Raw genomic sequence first — 24642 nt, 5'->3', positions numbered from 1 at the left:
ACTTTAATCAACGAAAAATAAATCTAGTTCAGGGAAAAAAAAACCATGCATGGAACAATTGTCTAAATCAGAGGTAAAGATCTGACGCATATGAATAAATGGACGGCCGATATCCACCTTGGCAGAATTGTTATCCTGCGACCCCCAGCAGAAGAAACCCACCCGCATTGATGAGCAGCTGACCTGTCCTGTACATTTTTCTTTTATTTACCAGTTTCATTTTCTAAATCAGCAAAAGCCGAAAAGACCTGCCTTTTAGAATTGTTTATTAGTCAGCTGCTTTCGTCTGGTGCCTTTAATGTTATTAAAAAACTGAGAATCATAGAAGGCTTCTGGGCTAGAAGAAGACTGTTTAGAGCTCCCGACGTTTCTCCTTCACTTGGATTTTGTTGAGGTAATTTCAGTTTGTTATTGTTTTGATTTTGATCGTTTTTGTTTTGATTTTGAGAAATTATTGCTTAATTTTCTGTTGGGTTTAGGTTTTCATGGGTTTAAGCTTTTGAGTGAGAGAATTCTTCATTCTGGGGGTTTCTTGGTGGTTTTATTGACCATGGAAAAGCAGCTCGGGGGTTCAGAGATTCATGGATTCCATACAATGCAAGGTACGGACGAAGTCCCTTTTTTTTTTATATGTTAAAAGATAAATTGTTATTTGGTTTTGTGTATGTATAATTTGGCCTGTAATGGAAAGTTTTTTGGTTTGCTTGTTGAAGAAAGTGAATTTTGGCTTTGGATGATCATTTTTTTTCAAAACTAATTTACGCGTTCAATGGAAGCAAACAAGAACATCGAGCTTGGATTTTCATTTAGGAAGTGCTTTTAGTGAATCCAGAAGCGAATTTGGCATGAGTAAGAGGTATCAAAAGTAGTTTTATGTGCTAATTTTAAGCGAGCAGGAAACGACGCATGTAAAATGCCAAGAAGGACAGAACCTCCTTTCTTGTCTTTATTGATAAGTAGTAGTAACAATTGCAAAGTTGCTGGTTGAGCTTGTAGAATGAAAGCTCAGGATGATTTGTTCCCAAGTCGCCAGCCTTGTGATGCCAAATAATAATGTGAAACTAGATTTTACTATTGCAAAGTTGTGATAGTTTAAAGGCTTAAGAGTGACGTTGCCCTGGGAACAAAGGATAAGACGAGGACAGATAAAATGACATAGATAAGGTATCATATCGGTACAGTTCAGATGGTTGGATCGGACTTTGTTTTCCTGTGTTAAATTTTTCTAGTCACTACGTGCCTGTATTGGTTCTTATTGCTATTCTAATTATGACTGTGGATTGTTGATCAGATTGTAAAATTTCACATGGTTATTTTTCTTATTGGGGGTTCTGTTTCACGCACAGATTTGGATGTTGGGACTATTATGGAGGAAGCCAAATCAAGATGGCTCCGCCCAAATGAAATTCATGCAATACTCTACAATTACAAGTATTTCACCATTTATGTCAAGCCAGTGAACTTGCCCAAAAGTAAATATCTGTTACAGTTAGTTGTAAGAAAATTATATCATGTGGTTGAATTATTTTTCCCCCACCACAACTTCATCCCCATCCGATTTCACCAACTATTCCTATTGTTAACTCATGATGAAACTTACAACTTTATTTGCAGTAGCTTTCTTGTATTCACTTGAAAATGTTTCTACAGATAACTTATGGTATAAGTTTTCTTATAAGTGTGAGTATTAAATGCTGTCCTCGTGAAGCTTGATGAATTGAGAATTCACCATTTATGTGTGTGTGATGAGATGAAAACAATTTGCATATGAGGTCAGACATATATTAAACTGTTATTTAGTCAAGACACAATCATTATCATGAAATATACTTCCACTGCCTAAGGCAGTTTTGCACACAGTATACAGCTTCTGCCAGTGTTAACTTTGACAGGAGATATGTAAATACTGAAACTGTTGTGTTGTACATTTTGGTAATTTTTCTAAATGTCACAGGTGGCACTATTGTATTGTTTGACCGTAAGATGCTTAGAAACTTCAGGAAAGATGGTCATAACTGGAAGAAGAAAAAGGATGGGAAGACAGTTAAAGAAGCCCATGAACACTTGAAAGTGAGTGTTCCCTGTTCATTTTTTTTTCCCTTCTCTAAGGTGTTATTTGTGGCATCAACTATATTTCCGTGACTAATTTTTTCTCAGTGAATTTATGGTGTTTTCCCAACACTTCCAGCCTTATCTTCTAAGTTTTGTAATTGTCATGATAACATCAAATGTTTTCTGTGACTATACTAGACTGGAACTTATAATTCTTGGAGACATAATATGTCCTGACTAAATAAAAGAGATGGCCCCGCATAATGTTTGGGATTCCCCAAGTTATTAATAGAAGACAGGACTCGAAGAATTGAAGAATTTGAATATCAGTATTGTTTTAACTAGCCCACAAAGTTGGGATTGAGATTGATTATTGAAAAGGTTACATTGAAACTTGTCTGATGGAAATTTTCCTTTTCCATGGACATGCAGAAGAGAAATGCTATCCCCACTCGGACCATGAGGTGCTTGATGGTTTAAAAATTGAAAGTAGTTTTATCAACTGCAAAATCTCATTAATCAAAACTTGGTTGAAAGTTCCCCTTTTTTTGGCACCATACTCCAACCTCCTACAAATGGCCTCATGTCTATGGATTTTTTTTCCTTTATTGTAAGTACTGTTTTTTTTTTTTGTTTTGTTTTTTTTGGTGTGTGTGGTTAATTTGCTGCTAAAATGGTCACTGTTTTGATTGAGAGACAAAAGTAACAAAGTGGCAGGGTGTAAGGAAAAGGTGTCTTTGTCCTATATGTACCAAATGATGCTGTCTGTTTCAACATATTCTTTGTTTTCACCATGATTGTTATAGCTTATTTTGTTATGGAATTATTATTTTCAGTTGACTCAGTTCATCAAATTTTGTCAATTTTTTTATGGTGCAGGTTGGTAATGAAGAAAGGATTCATGTATACTATGCACATGGCGAAGATAGCCCAACCTTTGTCCGGAGGTGTTATTGGCTGCTTGATAAGTATGTAATAATTACAGTTTATCTGGATCCATTGATGACCCTATTGTTTTATACCTGTATCTCCTAAAATCAACTCCTGAAAGTGTTGTTGCATAAGAGTAGTCTTACTGAAAGTTTTGTTGTATTCGTGTTGCAGGAGTCTAGAACATATAGTCCTTGTTCATTACCGTGAAACACAAGAGGTGGTTTTTCTATAACTCTTTTAATTAAATGTGCTTCGAGATTAAGCACAATCAGAATGTTGACGCTCCTTTTCATCGCATGAATTATTGAGTTTGCAGTCTTAGAATATTGAAATGCATATTGTTTTCTTAATTTTCAGCAATTTTCAATTTAAACTTGTTCGAAAAGCAATTAGGTGTGATGCAAACATTTAATCCTAATTTTATACACTGTACACTCTGTGGCTTCTGTCAAATTGCATGAGGCACTCTTTGATTTCTTATTTTTATGATAAAACAAAGAGCTTGGTAATACCTTCACGCATAAGTGGTAGAACTTGGCAATATCTGGAACCAATTCTTTGTGCCATTTTTTCAATAACCAACTAGATCTTCTAACCTTGTATTGTGCTGTTGTTTGCTTACCATGCAGTTGCAGGGTTCTCCAGTCACACCTGTGAATTCAAATAATTCTAGTTCTGTCTCTGACCCATCTGCTCCTTGGCTTTTATCAGAAGAACTTGATTCTGGGGCTAACACGGCATTTTGTGCTGGTGAAAATGAACTTTCAGGTGACTGCATATGAACTTTCTGCAAGATGACTTATATAAATTATATTATATATAGAAACACCCTTGTAGGCCCCACCAAATAAGCTTGTTTGAGGGACACCCTTGTAGGCTCCACCATGCATTGTATTTCAATAATCTGAACCATCTAGTTTTTAGATATTCCATCAAAGATCATCTTTGCAAAAAATCATTTCAATCCGAAACCATTTGACCACCCAATTAGATGGTTATTATTATAGTCTTTTCTTAAAGCATCGTGTTCATCTATTTTGGTCCCAATTAGATGCCTTAATGATTTTCAATTTGCAAGATTTTTTTGCAAGGAAGGTCTATGAATGAAGATTTGAAAAATAGACGGTTTGGATCGTTGAAAAAACAATTGTAGGGGACCCTAAAGGGTGTCCCTCAAATAAAATTATTTGAGGGATACCCCAATTATCATGATATATATTTGTTTTGGGAATAGTCTCTGTCATTTCGGCAAACCACAACAGAATTTGGAGCTTGGTGATGTTAGAAGATAAATTACTTATCATGATAAGAATTGTTTTTTCATTCTTCTTGATGTTTTACTAATTTTTTTTTCCTTGTTTAGTTAAGTTGCTACTTCCTTTTGCTATTTTTAGTGAAAACGGATATACAAGGTTCTTACCCTTGGTTCTTTTATGATCAACAGAGCCTGGTGATGGTTTGACTGTTAAGAATCATGAAAAGAGGCTCCATGATATCAATACACTTGAATGGGAGGAACTTCTGATTACAGATGATTCTAAAGGAGGTAAGTGACCAGATAACAGTTATTACTAGAGCAGAACCCAAAATGATGAAAGTATTAACCATTATTCTCTCTCTGTGGTGGGCTTTTGGGGTGCCAGACATAGTCTCATGCTATGACCAGCAGAATCAAGTCGTAGGAAATGGCTTCGTAAGTGGTGTAAGTAGAATCATTCATAATTCTAAATCTATGCTCTCTATCTATTTTAGTCCTTCCACATTTTCAATTTATTCTTTCTTATACTCATTTGGCATTTTATTAGTTCTTATATTATTCATGTGTTGTATGTCGTTGCATATTGTTCTGCTGCAACTCATTTGCATAAATGGTTTGTATTTGCAGGGAGCCAGCGTTATATCAGCTGAAATGTCTGCTTTTGGTGATTTAACCAATCCAACTTCGAGAAGTGATGACGTTCAATTCAATCTTCCAGACAGTCCGTATGTTCCGACAGTGGAGTATGATGTGAATTCAAATGTCCAGATAAGGGATTCTATTGCCAAGACCACCTGTGATTCCTTGGACGTTTTGGTTAATGATGGATTACATAGTCAGGACAGTTTTGGAAGGTGGATAAACCAGGTCATGGCAGACCCTCCAGGCTCAGTGGAAGACCCAGCACTTGAATCCTCATCTATAGCTGCTCAAAATTCATTTGCTTCTCCTTCAGCTGATCATCTTCAATCTTCTGTTCCTCACCAAATATTTAATATAACTGATCTGTCACCTGCATGGGCCTTTTCAAACGAAAAAACAAAGGTTTTCCTCTTTGCTTTACACCCCTTATTATTGTTTATGTTATTCGTTGACTGTTGATGGCCACCTTTTGTTCTTCATGAATAAAGTTGAAATCTTGTTCTTCAAATTCCAATAGGAAATCTTTAACGACTCATATTTAAGTATTTAAGAAGAGATATTCATCCTTTGATTGTGCTGACAATGATAAGTTATTTCATATTAGTTGAAAAAAAAAATATTCAAGCATATCAAATCATGTGATATACCTAACATCACGGTGACATATTGAAATATTAAAATATCAAAGCAAATTTTAACAAAATAAATGATTCTTATGTGGCAGGTAAATTGAATTATTTGGAATCTGATCAATGTGCATGTTCATTAGTACAGGAATATTCAGAAGTATTGTGCTTTTAGAACTAAATCCAAATGGGCTACATATTTTATTTAGTGCATCAATAAGAACAAATAAAGCCCTTGGGCCTTGGCTCGGGTGACATTGGGATTGGGTGGGCAGGGTAAGGATTATATCGTAGGTTCTAGTCCTTCTGTAAAGAAAAAAAAAAAAAAGGAAATATTATAAAGTCAATAGGCAAATACATGAAACTGGATCTTGACTTTTGGTGGAAGATGAACTTCTGTTTTTCATTTTTCGAAGTTGAAAAAGGTGGCCCTCATAACTGTTTCTCAGGCCTCTAGCTTGGCATGACAAATGTTGATCTGTCCTGATTTTGAATGACCCTTCTTTTATATGTTTTAATTAACCTGAATATTCTGGTTGTACTGCTCAACATAAATTTCATCATCTAACTAATCCTTTTGCAGATTCTAATCACTGGCTTCTTTCACCAAGAGTATTTACATCTTGCAAAGTCCGATCTACTCTGTATTTGTGGCGACGTATGTCTTCATGCAGAAATTGTTCAGGCTGGGGTGTATCGCTGTTTTGTACCACCACATTTACCCAGAGTAGTAAACCTTTTTATGAGTATTGATGGCCATAAACCCATCAGCCTAGTACTAAACTTCGAATATCGTGCTCCTGTTTTGAGTGATCCAATTATTTCTTCGGAAGAGAACAAATGGGAAGAGTTCCAAGCCCAGATGCGGCTTGCTTATTTGCTTTTCTCTTCATCTAAGAGCCTTAACATTGTATCTAATAAAGTATCACTGAATGCCCTGAAAGAAGCCAAGAAGTTTTCCCACAGAACCTCGCACATATCTAATAGCTGGGCATGTTTGATGAAGGCAGTTGAAGACAAAAAAAGTCCCTTACCACTGGCAAAGGATGGTCTGTTCGAACTCATTTTGAAGAACAGATTAAAGGATTGGCTGTTGGAGAAAGTTGTTGACAGCTCTACAACCAAAGAATATGATGCTTATGGCCAAGGAGTAATCCATTTATGTGCTATTCTAGAATATACATGGGCTGTTCGCTTGTTTTTGTGGTCAGGCTTGTCATTAGACTTTCGTGATAGACGTGGATGGACAGCCCTTCATTGGGCAGCATATTGTGGAAGGTATGACATTATTTCTTTTTAATATTTTTTATTTATAACCTTTCATTCTAATTATTGTGGAAGGTATGGTTTTATCGCTCACTTATTATTTTAAATTGTATTTTTCTCAAAAATATCTTCTACATCACTACTTAGGTTTGCTGTGTTCTGTTTAACTTTTAATACTTGTATGGTAGAACTTTTCCAACTCTATATCCTCTGCTCATGCAGGATAGCTTGAGCTTTATGTCAACAATTTTTATCTTCTTGCTCGTATTGATTTTGTGAATGTTTGTTTTACATGCATCTGAAATTGATTTACGTGGAGTAAAATGGTTTAAATGCATTCTGTGACGAGATTGGAATTATATCTTCTGAGATTTTCTTAATGCTAAAAGTCTCCATGTGTAGGGAGAAAATGGTTGCAGTTCTTTTATCTGCGGGGGCAAAGCCAAACTTGGTCACTGACCCCAGTTCAGAAAACCCTGGTGGATGCACTGCTGCTGATCTTGCAGCCATGAAGGGGTATGATGGCTTAGCAGCTTATCTGTCAGAGAAGGCTTTGGTAGAACAATTCAAGGATATGAGCGTAGCTGGAAATGCTAGTGGTTCCCTTCAAACTAGCTCAAACTATGGAGGGAACTCTGAGAACCTCAGTGAGGACGAGATACATCTGAAGGATACTCTGGCAGCTTATCGGACAGCTGCTGATGCTGCGGCGCGAATACAGGCTGCCTTCAGGGAGAACTCACTAAAATTAAAGGCAAAAGCAGTTCAGTATTCCACTCCAGAGGCTGAAGCACGTGGTATAATTGCAGCATTGAAAATTCAACATGCCTTTCGCAACTATGATACACGAAAAAAGATCAAAGCTGCTGCCCGCATTCAATATAGGTTTCGTACCTGGAAGATGCGCCAAGAATTCCTTAGTTTGCGCCGTCAAGCTATCAAAATTCAAGTAAAGCCTCTTCCCTTCTTTCTGGCATAATTGACAAGTGATTATGGCTAGTATGTACCACACAGTGACATAAACAAATCCTTTTGGAAAATCAAATTTAAATAGGACATTTTTGAGTCAATTCACATAGGGTCAATCAGTTTTACATTTGATTGGTCAAATAGCAACCTTCATTTGTATTAGGTAACTTGGTTTATTAGCCATGACTAGAGCGTACTACTGGATTCCCACCCACCCCAAAGGCGCTCCATTCTAATTCTTGGTGTGTGATTTTTGTTTGGTCGTGAATTCTTGGTGCATGATATCATTGTGGCTGTTAATGAATTATATATTTTTTTAAAAATTGGTGATTAATACATGCAGTAACAGTGGTGGATTAACTCTTGAGTGTCCAGGAAAAATTGGTTGATTGCATTTTCATTTTATGCAGGCTGCATTTCGGGGATTCCAAGTGCGGAGGCAGTACCGTAAAGTTCTTTGGTCAGTTGGAGTGCTTGAGAAAGCTGTTTTGCGGTGGCGTATGAAAAGAAGAGGGCTTCGTGGGCTTAATGTGGCCCCAGTTGAAGTCGATGTAGATCAGAAGCAGGAAAGTGATACAGAAGAAGACTTCTACCGGGCCAGCCGGAAACAAGCTGAAGAGCGCGTTGAGAGATCTGTTATACGGGTTCAGGCCATGTTCCGCTCAAAGAAAGCACAAGAAGAATATAGTCGGATGAAGTTGACCCACAATGAAGCAAAGGTGAGTGATCTGGTTAGAATTCTTCCTTCAATGTTACAGTACAATTCTGCCGATACATTAACCAATCAAATCTTTATCTTCTGCAGCTGGAATTCGAAGAGCTTCTGGATCCTGACTCTAACATGGATAGTTGAAGAAATTCCTGAGGTCTAGACAGGCAAATGAAAAAACTCCGGGTGGAGCTCTGTGTAGTTGTGTAGCCTGTATAACTTGTAAATGCCTAGAACAAATAGTTTTGCGATTTTGACGCTTTCAGACCGTTTTAGGATTGTTGGGAGGAGGGTTCTAGTTTCAGTGACCGTATCATAATGGGTCAGTCGTAATGTGCTTATTGGTTTTTAGTGTTCTTGTGGAAGTACCACATCTTGTTCATATTTATGTGTGTAATCTGTTTCCCCACCATACTATTTGGTCAATGTTCTAATCAATGAAGAACCTTAGCACTACCTTTTGGTAGTTGAAGTTGTAGCCTTGGTGGTTAGGTCCACATTTGATCACTTGCAGGTCATAGAAAAACACTGAACAGTGGAAAGTGGGAGACCCTACTTATTGAATGGTAGCTTGTCACTTGTGAGATAATACTACTTGGCAAGGTAGAAAAACAGGAGGCATGAAGGCAGAGTAGGCATTCTGTAAATATTCATTGGTTCTGCAATCTAATTACCAATACATGGTAAGAAAACTAACACAACTAACCTATCCTGAACATAAAAAAACATTATAGAAGAAACAGTAAGAAAATGCACACTGGGTTTCGAAGCTAAAATTGAAGAGCAAAAACCTGCTATGCATCTAAAGATAACACATCCACTTTACATAAGCATCTATGCTTTGAAATAGACAACATCAAATCTAATGGAGAGTCCAAAAGCGGCAGCAAAACTACCATCTCCTGTGGCACAGCTGCTTCTCCATTGTTCCGCCTAATTGATGTATTGAGAGAGCCACTTGAAGCCTTCGCCGTATCCCATCTTACGGACAATGCTGCACATGAACACCTCAAGGGGGCGAACATTGGAATCGGCCAGATTCACCTTCCCTTTACCTGTGGTGAAGTTTGTCAGGCCCATATGGTGACGCAGCTCATCCTCTGAGGCAGCATAAGGTATGTCAATCTTGTTTCCCAATATGAGAAATGGGACATTTGCAAGTGACTCGTCGGAGAGAAGAGCATCGAGCTCCTTCTTTGACTCTGCAAATCTCTCCTTGTCATAAGCATCAACCAGGTAGACTACAGCATCCACCTAAACAATCAAAAAGGTCGCACATCATCTATGAATATATGCTCATCACATAAAGACAAATCATGGGCTAAGCCCCATTATGAGAAAATCACCCATTAGAACCCAAAATTAATTTGACAAAAACCATCAATTGGCTTATAATAATCACAACCAACCAAACTCTTGACTGCAACCCTGCACCTATAACTTCAAGTTCAAGGACTAGGAATAGGAATAAAATAACATGAAATCCACTGCATGTCACTCACACCCATGGATGTGACTACAAACACAAGGGATGGCTTAAAAATTCATTTAGTCACTACCAAGGGTTCCATTATTTCTTTATTCCAACTGGGTTCCATTCCATTGCATATGTAAACATACCATACACACGCATGTATATGCTAAACTTTTCATTTTTTATCCAACATGCAACCACAATTTCTAAGAACGAATCAAATCAAACTCTAAATTACCATATCAAAAATCAAAGAACTTGAATTAGTATTTTGGGTAAAATCTAAACCTTGGCGTAATAGTCCTTCCAGACTCTGCGAGCGATCTGATGGCCGCCCAAATCAAAGGCCTTGAACTTAATCTGCCCTATACTCAGTTCCTCCGAGGTCGGATACTGGGTCGGTTGGTGTTGAACTAATCTCTGCAACCAAAAAAACCCTAACTTGTTCAACCCAAAACGAAACAGCAATCGTCCCAAATAAGAAATTCAAATAAAGACAGAGAACGAGAGAGACTCGGCACCTCATCTTTGAGCATGTGAAGCAAGGTGGTCTTTCCGGCATTATCAAGCCCTAAGAACAAGATCTTCGCCTCTTTCTGCCATAGCCCTAGCGACGCCAGAACCCCATAGAACCAATCCACCAGAAACATATCCGAAGAGAAATTCAAAGCACAGAGATTTTCAAATTCCACTGAAAACAAAATTTAACTCAGATTCTGAAAGAAGAAGGTGAGGGAAAAGTGACGGAATATCCTAATTTTCTGTTTTGGTTGGTATTTTGAAAGATTTTCCGGGAAATTATATATTTTTATGGACAGTCAAAGAGTGCGTAAGCTGGACAGTGTTGACTGCTTTGGTGGGTAAGCGGAGAGGTTTGGTGAGAGAAGGGTGATGACGTGGAGCCGGTGGATACGTATGGTGACCGTAAAATGCCGGTTTGGGGAGTGCGGATCCTACGTGGAGCGATGTGATTGGGTGGTACGCGTCATTGCGTTGTGTTTTGTGTCAGCCATCGAGTTGGAAACTGGTAGAGTCAGTGGAGGGAAGGAGCCTCGACAAAAATGCGTGCGTGGAGTCATCTCAGGGCATGCTGAGCTGAGGGTGATTATCTGGTACAACGCCAGTGCCAGATCATCACTTTTTTATTTCCCTAAAATTTTAAAGTTGTGTTTGTCAATCACTTTTCTATAAAATGACAAAATTTTTGTGTTAGGATTTACACAAAATTTTTATTGGGTATTCGGGATTTCAAACCTCTTCTTACATAGATGAATGTGAAAGTGTGAGTGTGAAAGTGTGAAAGAGCCCAACCAACAAAGTTATATCCTACTGGCTTAAGAGTTTCTTTTTAATTACCTTTGCTTCTACGAGATTTGAGAGAACCCATACACCACACAACCTCGCGTTCCCCCAACTCAACAGCTCTTCGTGTTAAATCTTACAGATTTGTTAGGAAATAAAAGTTTCAGGGTATTCTTTTCACAGTCAGTTCCAGAGAGACATACACAAAGAGACATCGATGGTGTTGTGTGTGCTGGAGAAGTGGGTGGTTGACTGCTGCGGATGTGTGGGGAGGAGGGGGTTGGGGTAGAGGCTGCTAGGAAGAGGCTGGTGTTTTGCTCATTAGAAAGAACATGCCAAAACGAGCACAACCAGAGAAAAAATCAGTACTACAAAAGCGTAGAGTACAACACATCACTAGAAGGGAAACATAGTTCAAACAATTAAGAAATTCAAAAGAAAAAAGGAATATGAAACTACTCAACCAAAAACAATGCTTAAAAATAGTAAATAGTTTATCAGAAATGAATCACACTGAATCTGGTTCAAGAAGCACATATTTAAAATCGAACATTGCAACAAATTGATATATTATGATGAGAGTGTTTAATCCTTCAATCTGATAAAAATCAAATAAGAAAATCCTCTTCCATTATAATTGTGGTCAGATACTACAAATTCGCAGGAAAAAAGTACCAAACAAATACTACGCCAAAAGGATCCCCCTACTCTACTCTCTATTTGATATATTGGGAGACCCACTTGAAGCCATCCCCGTACCCCATCTTGCGGACGATACTGCACATGAAAACCTCTAGGGGGCGGACAGTGGTGTCCGTAAGATTCACTTTTCCCTTCCCAGTAGTGAAGTTAGTCAGTCCTAGATGATATCGCAGCTCCTCTTCTGAAGCAGCATAGGGTATGTCAATCTTGTTGCCCAGCACAAGAAATGGAACAGTTGCCAGGCTCTCATCTGAAAGGAGTGCATCCAGCTCCTTCTTTGATTCTGCAAAACGATCCTTGTCGTATGCATCAACCAGGTAAACCACTGCATCCACCTGTTCACAACAGAGAAGATAAAAAGTTGAATTAAAAACTTGCACCATTTATTTACTTTGGCACAATTCAAATAAGTACTAGATAACTCAAATTCACTAACAGGAATGAAGGAATCACAAACTCGAGCAATAAAGGAATTATAGCACTTTATATATTTGATAAAGTAGAGCTTAGTGCAGGAAAAAAATAAGAATTTCATATGCAATCATGAAAACCGTGAGAGGGCAGAGATGATATAAAGACTGTACTTGTTATGTGTAAGGGAAACCAAACTGAATGCATGAAGGTAAATACTAAGCATTTACTTTGGGAGGTCCTCAAGTCTAATTCAAAATATAATCACCACACAAATTGGCACCCCTGTGAAGAGAAGCAACCTCAACTAAATCTTCAAATGTCTGGAATAGCTCATAAGTCATAAACCCACTTTCCACTTTTCATAAGTCTCTTACGGTTGTCTTCTCTTTTTCACTCTTCTGACTTCTCCACTAGGAAATATGGAGTAGGTCTACAAAGTTATTTATTAGAAAGGGAAAAAGAACTAGGAAGCATGTGCGTGAATACATGTAAGTTGATGCGTGATTTTGAAAAGCTAGGACAGAATGGCAAGAATAAGTTACACTTTTTGCGAATTAAAGGTCTCAAACATATAAAATTGACTTAAAACATTTTCCCATACGTCAGCAATAAACAGGAAAAGAAAAACAGAAAAGCATGGTTTAGGGTGTTGAACCATACTCTATGTTGTTTTCTAAAACTACGAAATAATTAGTGTCAAGTTAATCCACAGAATAAAACGTTGAGACCCAGGTTTTCTTAATGGAAGAATAGATCATCAACTCTAGCCCAAACCACAGTCATGAATCATGATAGCTTTCATAGGACACCGTGTATGGAAAGACACAAGTAAAACACCTCCAGAAAGACCCAAAAAAAAAAAAAACGTGCTCTCAGCAAAATCTCCATTGTAAATGTTTGCCTCCCATGAATCGGATAACCAAAAGGGAATTTTAGCTGGGATTATGAAGGCAAAACATGCGAACCAGCAATAGCAAACAAATCAGCCTACTTTCAGCTTTCCCATCTACTGAGATAAACCCAATAGTTGCATTAAAACATGATGTAGACAAGCAACAAAAGCTACAATCATCCAAAAAAATTTGAAAACAAAGAAAGACATCGAAATATATAAATAAATGAAAGTTAGAAACAATCTGTACTGCGTAGGAATCCTTCCCAAATCTGATAAACTGTACCATTGTATGAGATTTTTAACCCAGAAACATAATTTACCACCCAAGTAAAACAAGAGATTATGATTCACGTATTGGTAGCAGCCATCCTTATAGTGCAAGCACGAAATTCATAGCAAGCAATGTGCAGATCATGTTTCAGCTGAAAACTATAATCAATCAAATCTTAGAACAACTTAGTATTACAAATCTAATACTGGGTGAGAGTCTAAACACCTTAGCATAGTAATCCTTCCAGACTCTGCGAGCGATCTGGTGGCCACCCAAATCAAAAGCCTTGAATTTAATCTTCCCAATGCTCAATTCCTCCGAAGTTGGGTGCTGGGTCGGCTGATGCTGCACTAGTCTCTGCAACAACCCATCACCACATACATACATATTTATCAAAATCAAGAAAAACCCAACAAAAATAAGCCATGATAATGCAAAAAGAGAAAGAGAGAAACCTCATCCTTCAACATGTGGAGGAGCGTGGTCTTGCCGGCGTTGTCGAGGCCCAAAAACAGAATCTTGGCCTCCTTCTGCCACAGGCCCAGAGAGGCAAGGACGCCATAGAACCAGTCGACCAGGAACATGGCTTCTTTTCAAGGACCAGATCGGTGGGTTAGCGAGAGAAATACTAAATACCCACAACAAATCAAGCGCAGAGATCGAAACAGACTAATGAAATAATGACGAAATAAAGAAATTTTATTTAAATGGCTGTAAAGTGTTGTCGTTTGTGTGCCAGTTCAGCGTTACAACTGGAGCCGGTGGATTTCTGGGCTCTGCAAGCAAGTGATGGTGGTGATTTTGATGAATTATGTGAGATTAATTTTCACCCTATTGAGGTTGATATAAATACTCACCTAACTCTGATTAAATATGTATGGGAAATATTATGTAATTTGGAAAATAATTTTTATGTGCTTACCTAAATCTGATTGGCTTGTCTTGTTGTTTTGTAATTGCATTTGCCTCCCTGTCGTTTTGACTTTGGACCATTAATTTACTTTTCCTCTTTACAAAATAAGATGAAATACATCCCTTTTTAGCAATATAGAAAGGAAATGATGATACTTTGATAGCGTTTGTAAGAAATATCTTTTATTTAGAATTTTTTTATAAAAAAATTATAGTTTAATTTAATCTAAATTACGGGAATGAGATTCGAACTAGAGTGCATAGTGGAAAGCACATCCATTACTTTAATTTAATCTAAACATTTTTTCTCTGTAGTTTATATTATCGTTTTGTTTTTTTTAAATTTTTTCTAAAATGCATCTACCTTTCATTAGTCGACTGAAATACCAACCCAAAACCACCACCGAAAAAAAAAAAAAAAAAACCCTATGTAGATTACATGTGGTTTCTGGGCTTGAGTGAATAGACGCCATAACTTTATATATTATATAACCCTTTAATCAAACAAAACACTACACAACTTGATTTGATTAATAATTGTTAACAATCCTTTTTTTTTTTTTTTTCTCAATTAGATTTTATTCATAGTTCTTTAATTTCTCTCCACAACTTCTCCAATTTTTTTTTTTTAAAATTTTTAGCAAGACCTTGTGGAAAATCTGCAAGTCACAAGGGAAAGAAAAATAGTACCTCAAAAAAAAGAAGGTAAGAGGAATTGGGTTTTCGATGATACCAACAAAGCCCAATCTTATCACGATTGGGCTCTTAAGCGAGCAGCCCAACCAATCACAAGCCGAACTTTTTTTCCAATTGGCAATGGAAGGGTACTTTCGTCATTATAAAAATACAAGAGCCAGAAGCTAGGGTTTTTCCAGTAGCTCACATATAAAGCCCAACTTCTCATTTTGCTGCTTCAAAGAGAACCCTAACACCCAATCGACGTCTCTGATAGATCCCTCGTTTTCTTTCTGGTTGGTGCCGTCTCTCCTTCTCTGAACTAGAAAAGCTCTTACTTCAATCGCTCTATCCTGATTCTCAGCTCCATTTCTGCTACTAATTACTTGTGTTTGTATTTGGGTTTGTGATTGCAGAGATGGCCAAGTCGAAGAACCACACCGCTCACAACCAGTCCCGCAAGGCTCACAGGAACGGCATCAAGAAGCCTCAGAGGCATCGCCACACTTCAACCAAAGGGGTACTGATTTCAACTTCCATCCCTTAAGTAATTTTGATTTTGATTTTGATTTTGCTTTGTATTTGGGGTTTTTATTTCCCTAACAATTGGATTTTGGGTTTAGATGGACCCCAAGTTCCTGCGGAACCAAAGGTACGCCAGGAAGCACAACAACACCAAGAACGAATCAGCCACCGAGGAAGAATAGAGTGGGAGCGGACCTCAAATCATGGCTCTTTTTGGGGTTTCCCTGATTAGGGTTATTTTGGTTTTGATGTCATTTTATGCTTAATTTGTCATTAGTAACATAGTAGTTTGATGTTACTTTAGTGGATTTCATTTCAATTTACATGTACGAGCAGCAGTCCTGAAATGCTACTTTTGTTATGGATATAAGTTTTTGACTTAATTCTATTGCTCTTTTATGGTTTCTTTCTTTCATTGGAATGGAAGAGTTTTCCTATATTTCAGCACAAGAAGTTCATTTATTAGAATGACATGGGAATTTCAATTTCCCGCTGTTGCTTATATAGTTATGTGGTTGATATATGTTTTAGGTTGTCTATGCTCATGCTACTAGCATTTTAGGTAAGCAGAAATGTTTATGAATGATGTTAGGATCACTTATCTGGGTTTTTGTGAAGATTGTTGTTCATCCGGGGTTTCGTTGAGTTTAATTTTTGGGATATTGTCTAGTATGCATTGATTTGTTTTCCAGATTAAAATTTGGGTTCACAACTTTAATTTGTAGCCTTGCTAGGTTCCTTAGTCCGATTTGATTCTTTGGACTGTTGTAGATACGTTTTTCTGCAGACTTACTAAGATATAAACGGAGATTGTAGTTGCGGTTAAGATATGATGAATTGTTTTTTGTTTGTTTTTGTTTATGGGGTTGATTTTCGGGTTAGAATAATCATCATGGATGCTTATGGTAGTTTTGGTTGTTAGAATTGAACGGATTGAAATGAATGCAACCAAAGAGTTTGATCAAATATCTGAGGAATGTAGTTTGTATACCCCCATTCATCATGCTCTTGATTTCATGCCACTCTCATTGCAACGAGGCAGCAGGAGCTTAGATTGCACGCCTATCTCATTTCAATTAGGCAGCAGGAGCTCAGACTGCATGCCAATCTCATTCTAGTGAGTCATCATCCTCCTGAGATGATTTTTTTTTTTTTTAAACCGTATTTTTTGTGTCTATATCTCTTTTGTGATGAACGGCTATTCCTTTCATCATGGTGTTATACATAGCTTTTCAGCTTTTCCCTTTGTTCTAGTTTCAAATGCCCCTCGAGTGGATGCCACTAGTCTCTCTCTCAAGAGTGATCCCACTAGTGTCTCCAGTTCGGCCTGTTTCATCTTGAGATGTTGGAGGTAACCAAAATGGTAATTCTCTATGACGAGGAAGGCAGCGCACCGAAAGAATTAAAATTAAGAATTATGACGAGGAAGGCAGCGCACCGAAAGAATTAAAATTAGTTATTCGCCAAAAATCTTTTCCTTTCAATTGTAGAATAATTTGTAATATATGTAATTATATTTTAGGGAGTTTATATTTTTGTAACTTACCAAAGTTTAAATGTTCTCATTACACCATCCATCCTTACAAAAGAAAAGGAGAAAAATACCTATTACCAGATGCACCATCGACCTTAGACAACAAAACAAAATTTTACACCGCACTGTCCACTTTGCTTTTTCCTACCACAAATTACTAATTTTCAACTCAAACATTTACATGCAAAGTAACTAATGTCAGCTAAAGCATAGCATTAACACGAAATCTTACCCAACTAGAACAATGCTACGAGTTTGTGTTAACATACCGTTAGTTGAGTCTTGACCTTATACAAATGCATACATAATAATTAATCAGAACTCAGTATCCTTATTTGTAGACCGTTACTGATATGATAGATGCGTGAAAAAGGGATGTCATATATGCCACAGAAAAACCTTCAGCTTATGTTAAAATGTTGGAATTTTTAGACCCTTGTTGATGACCTTCTACATACGACAAAAATTGGAAAATTTTAAATACCTTCTCCGAGATATTGTCGAATTTTTATAATCTCAACAAGAAGTTGACCAAATTCAACATTTGAGTGATTATAAATATCACCTCAATAAATTTGCCAAAAATATATATATGAAAAAATCGATGTAACTACAATAAAATACCTAACATAGTATTATCTAGTTGATCAAAATCGGATGTTGTGTCTGTGACAATGATGTGAGCATGTGTTAAAAGAGGAGAATGTAAAGACTTTTAGTGGTTTTTTATATATTTTATACAAGCGATCTTAGAGGATGAAGAACTTGAATGCAGTACCTCGGGTGAGAGGTAACTACAATAAATATTTGACTTAATTCCATTGCTCTTTATGGTTTCTTAATATTTTTATTTGATTGGAATAGATGAGTTTTCCTATATTATCAGCACAAAGTTAGTTTGCTTGTATAGTTATGTGGTTGATGATATTGTTTAGGCTGTCCGTGCTCATGCTAGCTTCTCTGATATTTCACGAGCATTTTAGGTAAGCATAAATTTTTGTTAAGGTTGGTAGGATCATACATATGGGTTTTTGTGAAGATTGTTGTTCATGGGGTTTCGTTGAGTTCAATTTTTGCAATACTCTCTAGTATTGCTAGCATTGATGGATTTACTGGATTAAATTTTGTATCAAATAATGTCTTTTATCCTGTTGATATTTTTTGTCAATCAAACCATAGAATGATTTCATGGTAATCTCATTTCAATGAGTCAGCAGGTGCTCAGATTGTATGTCAATCTCATTCCAATGAGTCATCATGCTCATGAGATGATTTTAACAAAACCGACGGTGCTATTAGTATTATATATAGCCATGTTTCATACTCGGAGTTTAAAATTCAGACGAGATCTTTTCCTAACCGGGGAAGAGAGGGAGAGAGTACAATTCTGTGGGTTCTGTTTCATCTTGAGATGTTCGAGGTAACCAAAATGATCTGGAGGAGGACACGTCACAGACCCGGCCCTATTTAAGTAAAACAATAGTTCAACCAATCCAGCCCCATCTCGGTACAGTTAGCAAAATTTTAGAAGAAAAAAAATAAAATTAGGTACTAGGCTAGACCAAGATTGTTGGGTGCAATACCATCATGGGCTCTTTAGCTGGGTTATGACCCAATCCACCTGTCTCTTAGTCAGTAAGGTCTTTTCTCTTTTTGTCAATAACCTAATATTTGGATGATCAGGACGTAAGGTGTGTTGTGAGAGAACAGGTGTAGGAATCATACCTTGCATTTAACTTTGCGCTAAGCCTGTACCCCAAAGATTCACTCAGCCTATACCCCACGATACCAAAAAAAAATAAATAAATAAAATTGGTTCATCTTCTCTTTTTCCTTCTATTTTTGTTTTAATTAGGGATGTTAGAATTTTGGGAGTTCAGAAGAATTTAGTAAGTAGTATCTTTCAATTTAAATCAGATTCACTTATAATGTCACATTTCTTCCCCAAATTAGAAAACGATTGTTAATTTTAATTTTAAATAATTGACAAAATAAATAAAATTTTAATTTTAAATATATTAAATTTGAATATTAAAAAGGAAATGGTACTATTGACAATTACAATAGGGTTTCGTATTAAAAGCAAACTTTCTATTATTTATAAAAGCTGCTGTCTAAAACTACAGAAACAATGCTTCCATGTGAAAACAATTACGAATGCAAGTATTTCTTGAAGCCATTAAAAAAACTAAAAAGCCAAGATACAAAGGCGAAAAATATTTTGGGCCAAGTCATCCTTGATTCCCTTAAGTTGCTTCTTTTCTCCTGGTGTTGATGATCTCTTTTGTCTTGTGATACAAAACTTCCTGAAACTCCCTATTACAAGCAAATATCTTCAAAATTTATATTCGAGTATTGAGAAGCTTAGACTGCAACTGGTTCACTTACTGGGCTAGAAACATGCTCTTTAACCTGCCCCAACAATTAAAAAAGATATGTGGGTAAACACATATCAGGAAGAAGAAGTGCAGCCACACAGCATGACGTAAGAAGTTAAAGTCAGCAGCTCACCTTTGCTGACTTGAAAAGTTCATCTAGCACTTCAGACAAAGTTGGATGTGCATGGACTGCGAATTTGATATCCTGCAAGGTCGAATAGACAGTAGAATATAAGTAAACTGAAAGTTGGGAGTGGTAGATTACAAGGGGCGCATCATAATTTGCAGTGTACGGGCTTTATTTACTTGAATACGTGTCCCCAGTGCTATTGCATTTGATGCTTCATGTATGAGGTCTGCAGCATGTAACCCAAATATATGGACTCCAAGTATCTCTCCGTTATCTGGTCTGTATATCAACTGCATTAAAACAAAGCAGAAACAGGATCGTCAATATCCACAGTACATAGCAACCATAAAGGAGAATTCATTGACGACACAAGTACTCAGTACATATTTTTCACCTTAGCAAGTCCCTCTCCTTCATTTTCTGCTAGGGCCTTTGTGTTGGCCTTGAAACTTGTCTTGGCAATACTTACTTCAAATCCCTCCTTTTCAGCTTTCTCCCTTGCTTGAGGCTGAAAATTGTAATTGATTAGTTAAACTGCCAATATGATGACACCTAGAAGATCTCTAATTCAAGGTCGAATATGTTAAACACTGATAAATAAAAGCATAGATGATGAATAATGAATAACCTTGTGAGTGATACATAGATGATGAATAATGAATATGTCAATTAGCAAATTACTCACCTCTGTCAATCCGACCATACTGATTTCGGGATGAGTGAAACATGCTGCGGGGATGCTTAAATGATTGAGTACATGGTCTCTTCCCGTGACTTGTTCAACCACTGAACAAGGTTTTGAAGATAATCACTTATTTGTGCATGTGAGAGAGAGAGAGAGAGAGAGAGAGAGAGAGAGAGAGGGGTTCAAATAAAAACAGGTTGGTTACACTAACCTGAAATTCCTTGGGCACTGGCTGCATGAGCAAGCATCATCTTGCCATTAGCATCACCAATGCAAAATAGGTGAGGAACCTGATGTTCAAAATTCACATCAGAAACAATTTATAATGTTAATGCTAGGGTTCATGCTCGTAAGGAAATTTGCAACGTACCAAGTTGCCATTTGCATCTATTACTCGCATGCACTCATCAACAGGAATAAAACCACGTTGTGTTACTACATCAATCTGTAGAAAAGCAATGTCAGAAACTATTGCTATTCGTTTGCTGAATAATTATATATAACATTCTAAAATTAGATGCATATAAAGTGCGAGGTCATACATTCTCCAATCCAAGACCTTGTGTGAATGGGGCCCTTCCAGTTGCAATTAATGCTGCATCTACCTGTTAGAAGAGGATGTACAAAGGTCCAGATAAATGCCTCTGAATAACCTATATGCATATGAACTGGAATAACAATGCCTACAGTAATTATAAGGCAACCAGTCAAGCTACTCAGGAACCAATTGGGAAGTCTAAAACACGCATATGCCTGAGTTCAGAAACAAAATTACAGCAGGTTAATTTATAAATAGCTAATTAAAGCTCCACAGATGAGAACATGTTCCTTGACAAAGGTATTATTCAACTAGCTAAGTATGTGGCTGTTGCTATCAAATTCATATGACAAATTCCATTAATGGCAGGAAAATATATCCTCTGGATACGTTACATAAGTTTAAACAGATCCAATTAATTACCTCAAGAGTATCTTTTGGTTCCTTGGTCTTGGCATCAATTAGTTCAATGGTGACTGGTTTCCCATCCTTTGCTGGTGTGATCTATTAAAAACCAAAGAATGAAAAACGGAAACAGAAACCCTGAAAACACTTGGTATAAAATTCAGAGAATAAACATCAGCTGACCTTCGATGCAAACACTCCAGTTTGATAATCAATCTTTCGTGGATTTATTAGAACCCTCTGAGCTAACTTCCCGATCTCTGGATCAAAACCAGGCATAAGCTGATCTAAAGCTTCAATAAAAGTAACCTGCAAAAGACTTAAGATTAATCTAGACTGCCTCATGAGATAAGAACTCCTAGATCATCCAAAAATAAATAAAAAGGTGTCTTATTGCATTGGTAGACACAAGGAGAAGTTACTGATTGATCCATACAAGGTCTCCATAGTTTAATGCTATAAGGCCTTAAAACTACAATTAATAGAAACTCGTTTTCCTCAAATGGAAGACTTGGCTCATTAGTTTAACATAAAATAATTGTAAAAATTCACCAGATGAAAGGTAATTTATAAAAACAAAAATAAAATAAATAAAAAGAAAGGAACTACCTCACTCCCAAGTGCAGTATACACATCACTGAACTCGAGACCAATGTAACCACTTCCAACAATAGCAATCCACTCTGGAACAAACTCCAATTTGAGGGCATGGTCACTTGTAATTACAGTCTTCCCTGCAGATCCATCATATAGTCAGTCACCACTAGGTATCCCTTAAGCATGGTACTAAGACCAAAATGCTTTCATCAACTATTCAATAACAACAAGGAGGAAACATATAAATTTTACCATCGACTTCAACACCCTTAGGAACAAAAGGAACAGAACCAGTGGCGATGATTATATTTTTTGCAGTTACTACTTTGTCAGAAGATCCAATTTGCACCTTTTGTGGGCCCTGAATAGTTTCGTATTAAGAGTACCAAAGTTAGGAAAACTTGCCAGCACTTGCGCTGTATGAGATCTCAAACTTAATCATAGCCATGCCCTAACAAGCTCAGCATTGTAACAAAGCAAACTTTATTTCTTAACTGGGCAAGCGAACATTTGATTGTGTTGATACCAAATCAATGTGAAAGAATGCATGACTTACCAGAATTGTACCAACACCTGTCAGTATATCCACTCCAAGAGAATTCATTGAATTGGTCAAACTATTACGAATTTTTGTTGCAAGATTATTCGCATGATCAGCTACTCCCTGTCTGTCATACCCAGCTGCTGAAACCTATCATAAGTCACAATAAAGCAGTACTGTAAGATACATAAGTTTTCACAACTAACCAATAAAGTCTTGTATCTGCACATACATATAAATGTACATACAATTGATATCACTGAATCATGTTTTACCTGCAAACCTAAAGCCTTAAGGTGATGTTCATTCTGAAGCTCACGCATCCGACCACTCACTGCCAAAAGAGCTTTAGACGGAACGCATCCTCTGTTAACACATGTTCCACCCACCACGTCTCCTTCTACGATGGCAGTTTTCAGACCCTGCAATTGTTGTGTTAAGAAAAGAAAAATCAATAAATACCAACTCAAGAGCCTTTCTTTTCCAAAAACCCCCACACAGGAGAATATGCACTATATATATTTTTAACAAAAACAACCCACCGCGTCTTATGTTGGTAGTTATTTTTCAATTTATATTCTAACTCCAGTATTGTCTGTTACTGTGTGAAGGCAACCACGATAGTTGCAAAGTTTGTTATATAAATTCAGTATTTATTTACATACCAACACACATGCACATAGATATTCTAAGTCTTATGTATTAATTTTGAAGTATCAAACTAAAATGGATTGTAAGCTTGTAGCTAAGGCATTTCTTGCCATGATATCAGATATACACAGATTCACGCCACGCACATTTTCATTACCTTTGATCGAGTGAACAACTTACCGCAGCCGAAGACAGAAAGAAATCAGCCATTTCTAGCTAGCTAGTACAGTCTATTTAAGCAAAAAGCAAAGACGATCGAAGCTACTAGAACAGAAGTTAAGCTAGAAGAAAAACCAATAAAGTGACAATTGAGCTAAATCCAAAGCTCAGAGCCGCAATTTCTCAGTAAATTATAAAGGAGGGTGAGTGAGCAGTTTCCGTACCTTCTCGACGGCGTGAAGAGCAGCACCGTGGCCACCGACGCCGGCGCCGATGATGAGCAAGTCGTAGTCGAACGACTTGGGAGGGCTTCCATTAGCGGATGACGAGGCCGAGACCGAGACGGTTGCAGAGCGCAAAGGAGCAGAGACTCGTACTCGGTGCGAATCGGAGTGGCTGAGAGACGAGAAGCCGAAGGCCTCCCTTCTGAGGCCGCAGAAGCGGAGATTGATAGGCTTTGATTGAACGACGTAGTTTGATCTGGGAATGGTGGGAGAGAGGGTAGGGAGAGAGAGCGAGGCCTGCATTTTGGGAATGTGAGAAAGAGGAGAGAGAGATCTGAAGAGAGAGAAATCAAATGAAAGGAAATGAGAGAGAGAGAGAGAGAGAGAGAGAGGGAAGTTTGTTATTATAATTATGGGGGGATGAAGAAAGAGAGATGAGAAGGCAGCCTCGAATTGTCCGTTGAGGACTTAAGAGGCAGTAGGAGCAGGCGGATATATCAAAGTGCGGCTGATGAACAACTCACTGTCTTTCTGGGCTCTACTATCTTTTTGTTAATTGTCCTCTCCTCTGCTTGCTAAAATGCGCATTGGGCCTGCATTTCGCAGTCAAAATTAATTAGCAACATAACGGTAACTGGTGTGACGACTACGGGTAAAAATGTGAAAAAATATAAATTCCTTATCAAAATTACTCCTTTTGAGCTAATGTGCCAGTGAATTTTATTTCTCAAAATAACAAACTGATGCAACTTCTCATAATTTATATAGTATGATTTGATTTAAGGAATACTTTCAATTGTACTTATTTGGTCTGTTTAGATTAGTTATTGAGGAAGTGTTTTTACTAAAAGCACATAAAAAGTTTTATTAAACCAAACTAATTGCAATTTACTTCATATTAGTCCAAGTTTACACTATATTAGCATAAAATTAATCAACCCGCTCGAATTGATTTGATTTAACTAGTTTGAACGGGTTGAGCTCTAATGTCTGCAAAATAAATCATGATCACAATTTTTTTTTAAATTTAAAAAATAGTAGTATACTTTATCTTCATTTTAATTGGACCACCGATATTTATCTTCATCGAATTTTCTTATATGTACAGCATATAATTTGATTGATTCTAAGAATAAGTTACAATAAAGTCACAAAAATTCATTGTTAATTGCCAA

General features: G+C 37.1%; 5 protein-coding genes and 1 non-coding gene across 9 annotated transcripts; 2 read left to right on the top strand and 4 right to left on the bottom strand.

Annotated features, from left to right (window-relative positions):
* The first annotated feature begins 104 nt into the window (after window positions 1-104).
* On the top strand, window positions 105-8933 carry LOC117637799 (calmodulin-binding transcription activator 5). Of its 4 annotated transcripts, none has more exons than XM_034372835.1 (14): window positions 105-394; window positions 480-602; window positions 1347-1472; window positions 1955-2070; window positions 2932-3020; window positions 3157-3202; window positions 3615-3753; window positions 4430-4531; window positions 4629-4678; window positions 4871-5287; window positions 6095-6789; window positions 7180-7726; window positions 8157-8465; window positions 8552-8933. In XM_034372835.1, exons 2-14 carry the CDS (start codon window positions 551-553, stop codon window positions 8597-8599), a joined length of 2736 nt encoding a protein of 911 aa, XP_034228726.1. In that variant the 5' UTR covers window positions 105-394; window positions 480-550; the 3' UTR covers window positions 8600-8933. The 4 variants fall into 4 exon arrangements, with proteins under 4 accessions (XP_034228726.1, XP_034228710.1, XP_034228719.1 ...); XM_034372819.1 differs by having other exon boundaries at window positions 4629-4687; XM_034372828.1 differs by having other exon boundaries at window positions 226-394; window positions 3621-3753; window positions 4629-4687.
* Window positions 8934-9071: 138 nt separating this feature from the next.
* Window positions 9072-10902, bottom strand: LOC117637826 (GTP-binding protein SAR1A-like). Its single transcript, XM_034372855.1, has 3 exons — window positions 10451-10902; window positions 10218-10349; window positions 9072-9709 (listed from the first exon to the last, which is right to left on the bottom strand). The coding sequence occupies exons 1-3, from the start codon at window positions 10577-10579 to the stop codon at window positions 9389-9391; spliced, it is 582 nt and encodes a 193-aa protein (XP_034228746.1). The 5' UTR covers window positions 10580-10902; the 3' UTR covers window positions 9072-9388.
* An 849-nt stretch (window positions 10903-11751) lies between these two features.
* LOC117637831 (GTP-binding protein SAR1A) lies at window positions 11752-14360 on the bottom strand. The gene is made up of 3 exons (XM_034372869.1): window positions 13969-14360; window positions 13739-13870; window positions 11752-12268 (listed from the first exon to the last, which is right to left on the bottom strand). Exons 1-3 carry the CDS (start codon window positions 14095-14097, stop codon window positions 11948-11950), a joined length of 582 nt encoding a protein of 193 aa, XP_034228760.1. The 5' UTR covers window positions 14098-14360; the 3' UTR covers window positions 11752-11947.
* On the bottom strand, window positions 13156-13290 carry LOC117616909. Its single transcript, XR_004584252.1, has one exon. It is a non-coding gene; the product is annotated as a small nucleolar RNA snoR83 (small nucleolar RNA).
* Window positions 14361-15284: 924 nt separating the features above from the next.
* On the top strand, window positions 15285-16041 carry LOC117620561 (60S ribosomal protein L29-1-like). The gene is made up of 3 exons (XM_034350668.1): window positions 15285-15396; window positions 15517-15620; window positions 15724-16041. The coding sequence occupies exons 2-3, from the start codon at window positions 15519-15521 to the stop codon at window positions 15805-15807; spliced, it is 186 nt and encodes a 61-aa protein (XP_034206559.1). The 5' UTR covers window positions 15285-15396; window positions 15517-15518; the 3' UTR covers window positions 15808-16041.
* A 3169-nt stretch (window positions 16042-19210) lies between these two features.
* LOC117616079 (dihydrolipoyl dehydrogenase 1, chloroplastic-like) lies at window positions 19211-24004 on the bottom strand. Its single transcript, XM_034345281.1, has 15 exons — window positions 23468-24004; window positions 22709-22855; window positions 22449-22583; window positions 22145-22253; window positions 21905-22029; window positions 21479-21604; window positions 21314-21394; window positions 20895-20957; window positions 20723-20797; window positions 20564-20642; window positions 20353-20453; window positions 20062-20175; window positions 19844-19957; window positions 19671-19742; window positions 19211-19571 (listed from the first exon to the last, which is right to left on the bottom strand). Exons 1-15 carry the CDS (start codon window positions 23768-23770, stop codon window positions 19524-19526), a joined length of 1692 nt encoding a protein of 563 aa, XP_034201172.1. The 5' UTR covers window positions 23771-24004; the 3' UTR covers window positions 19211-19523.
* Window positions 24005-24642: the final 638 nt, after the last annotated feature.

The sequence above is a fragment of the Prunus dulcis genome, chromosome 1 (genome assembly GCF_902201215.1).
Source record: "Prunus dulcis chromosome 1, ALMONDv2, whole genome shotgun sequence".
NCBI lineage: Eukaryota > Viridiplantae > Streptophyta > Magnoliopsida > Rosales > Rosaceae > Prunus > Prunus dulcis.
The sequence above is the reverse complement of the archived record's forward strand: the minus strand, read 5'-3'. Positions and strand labels throughout refer to the sequence as shown.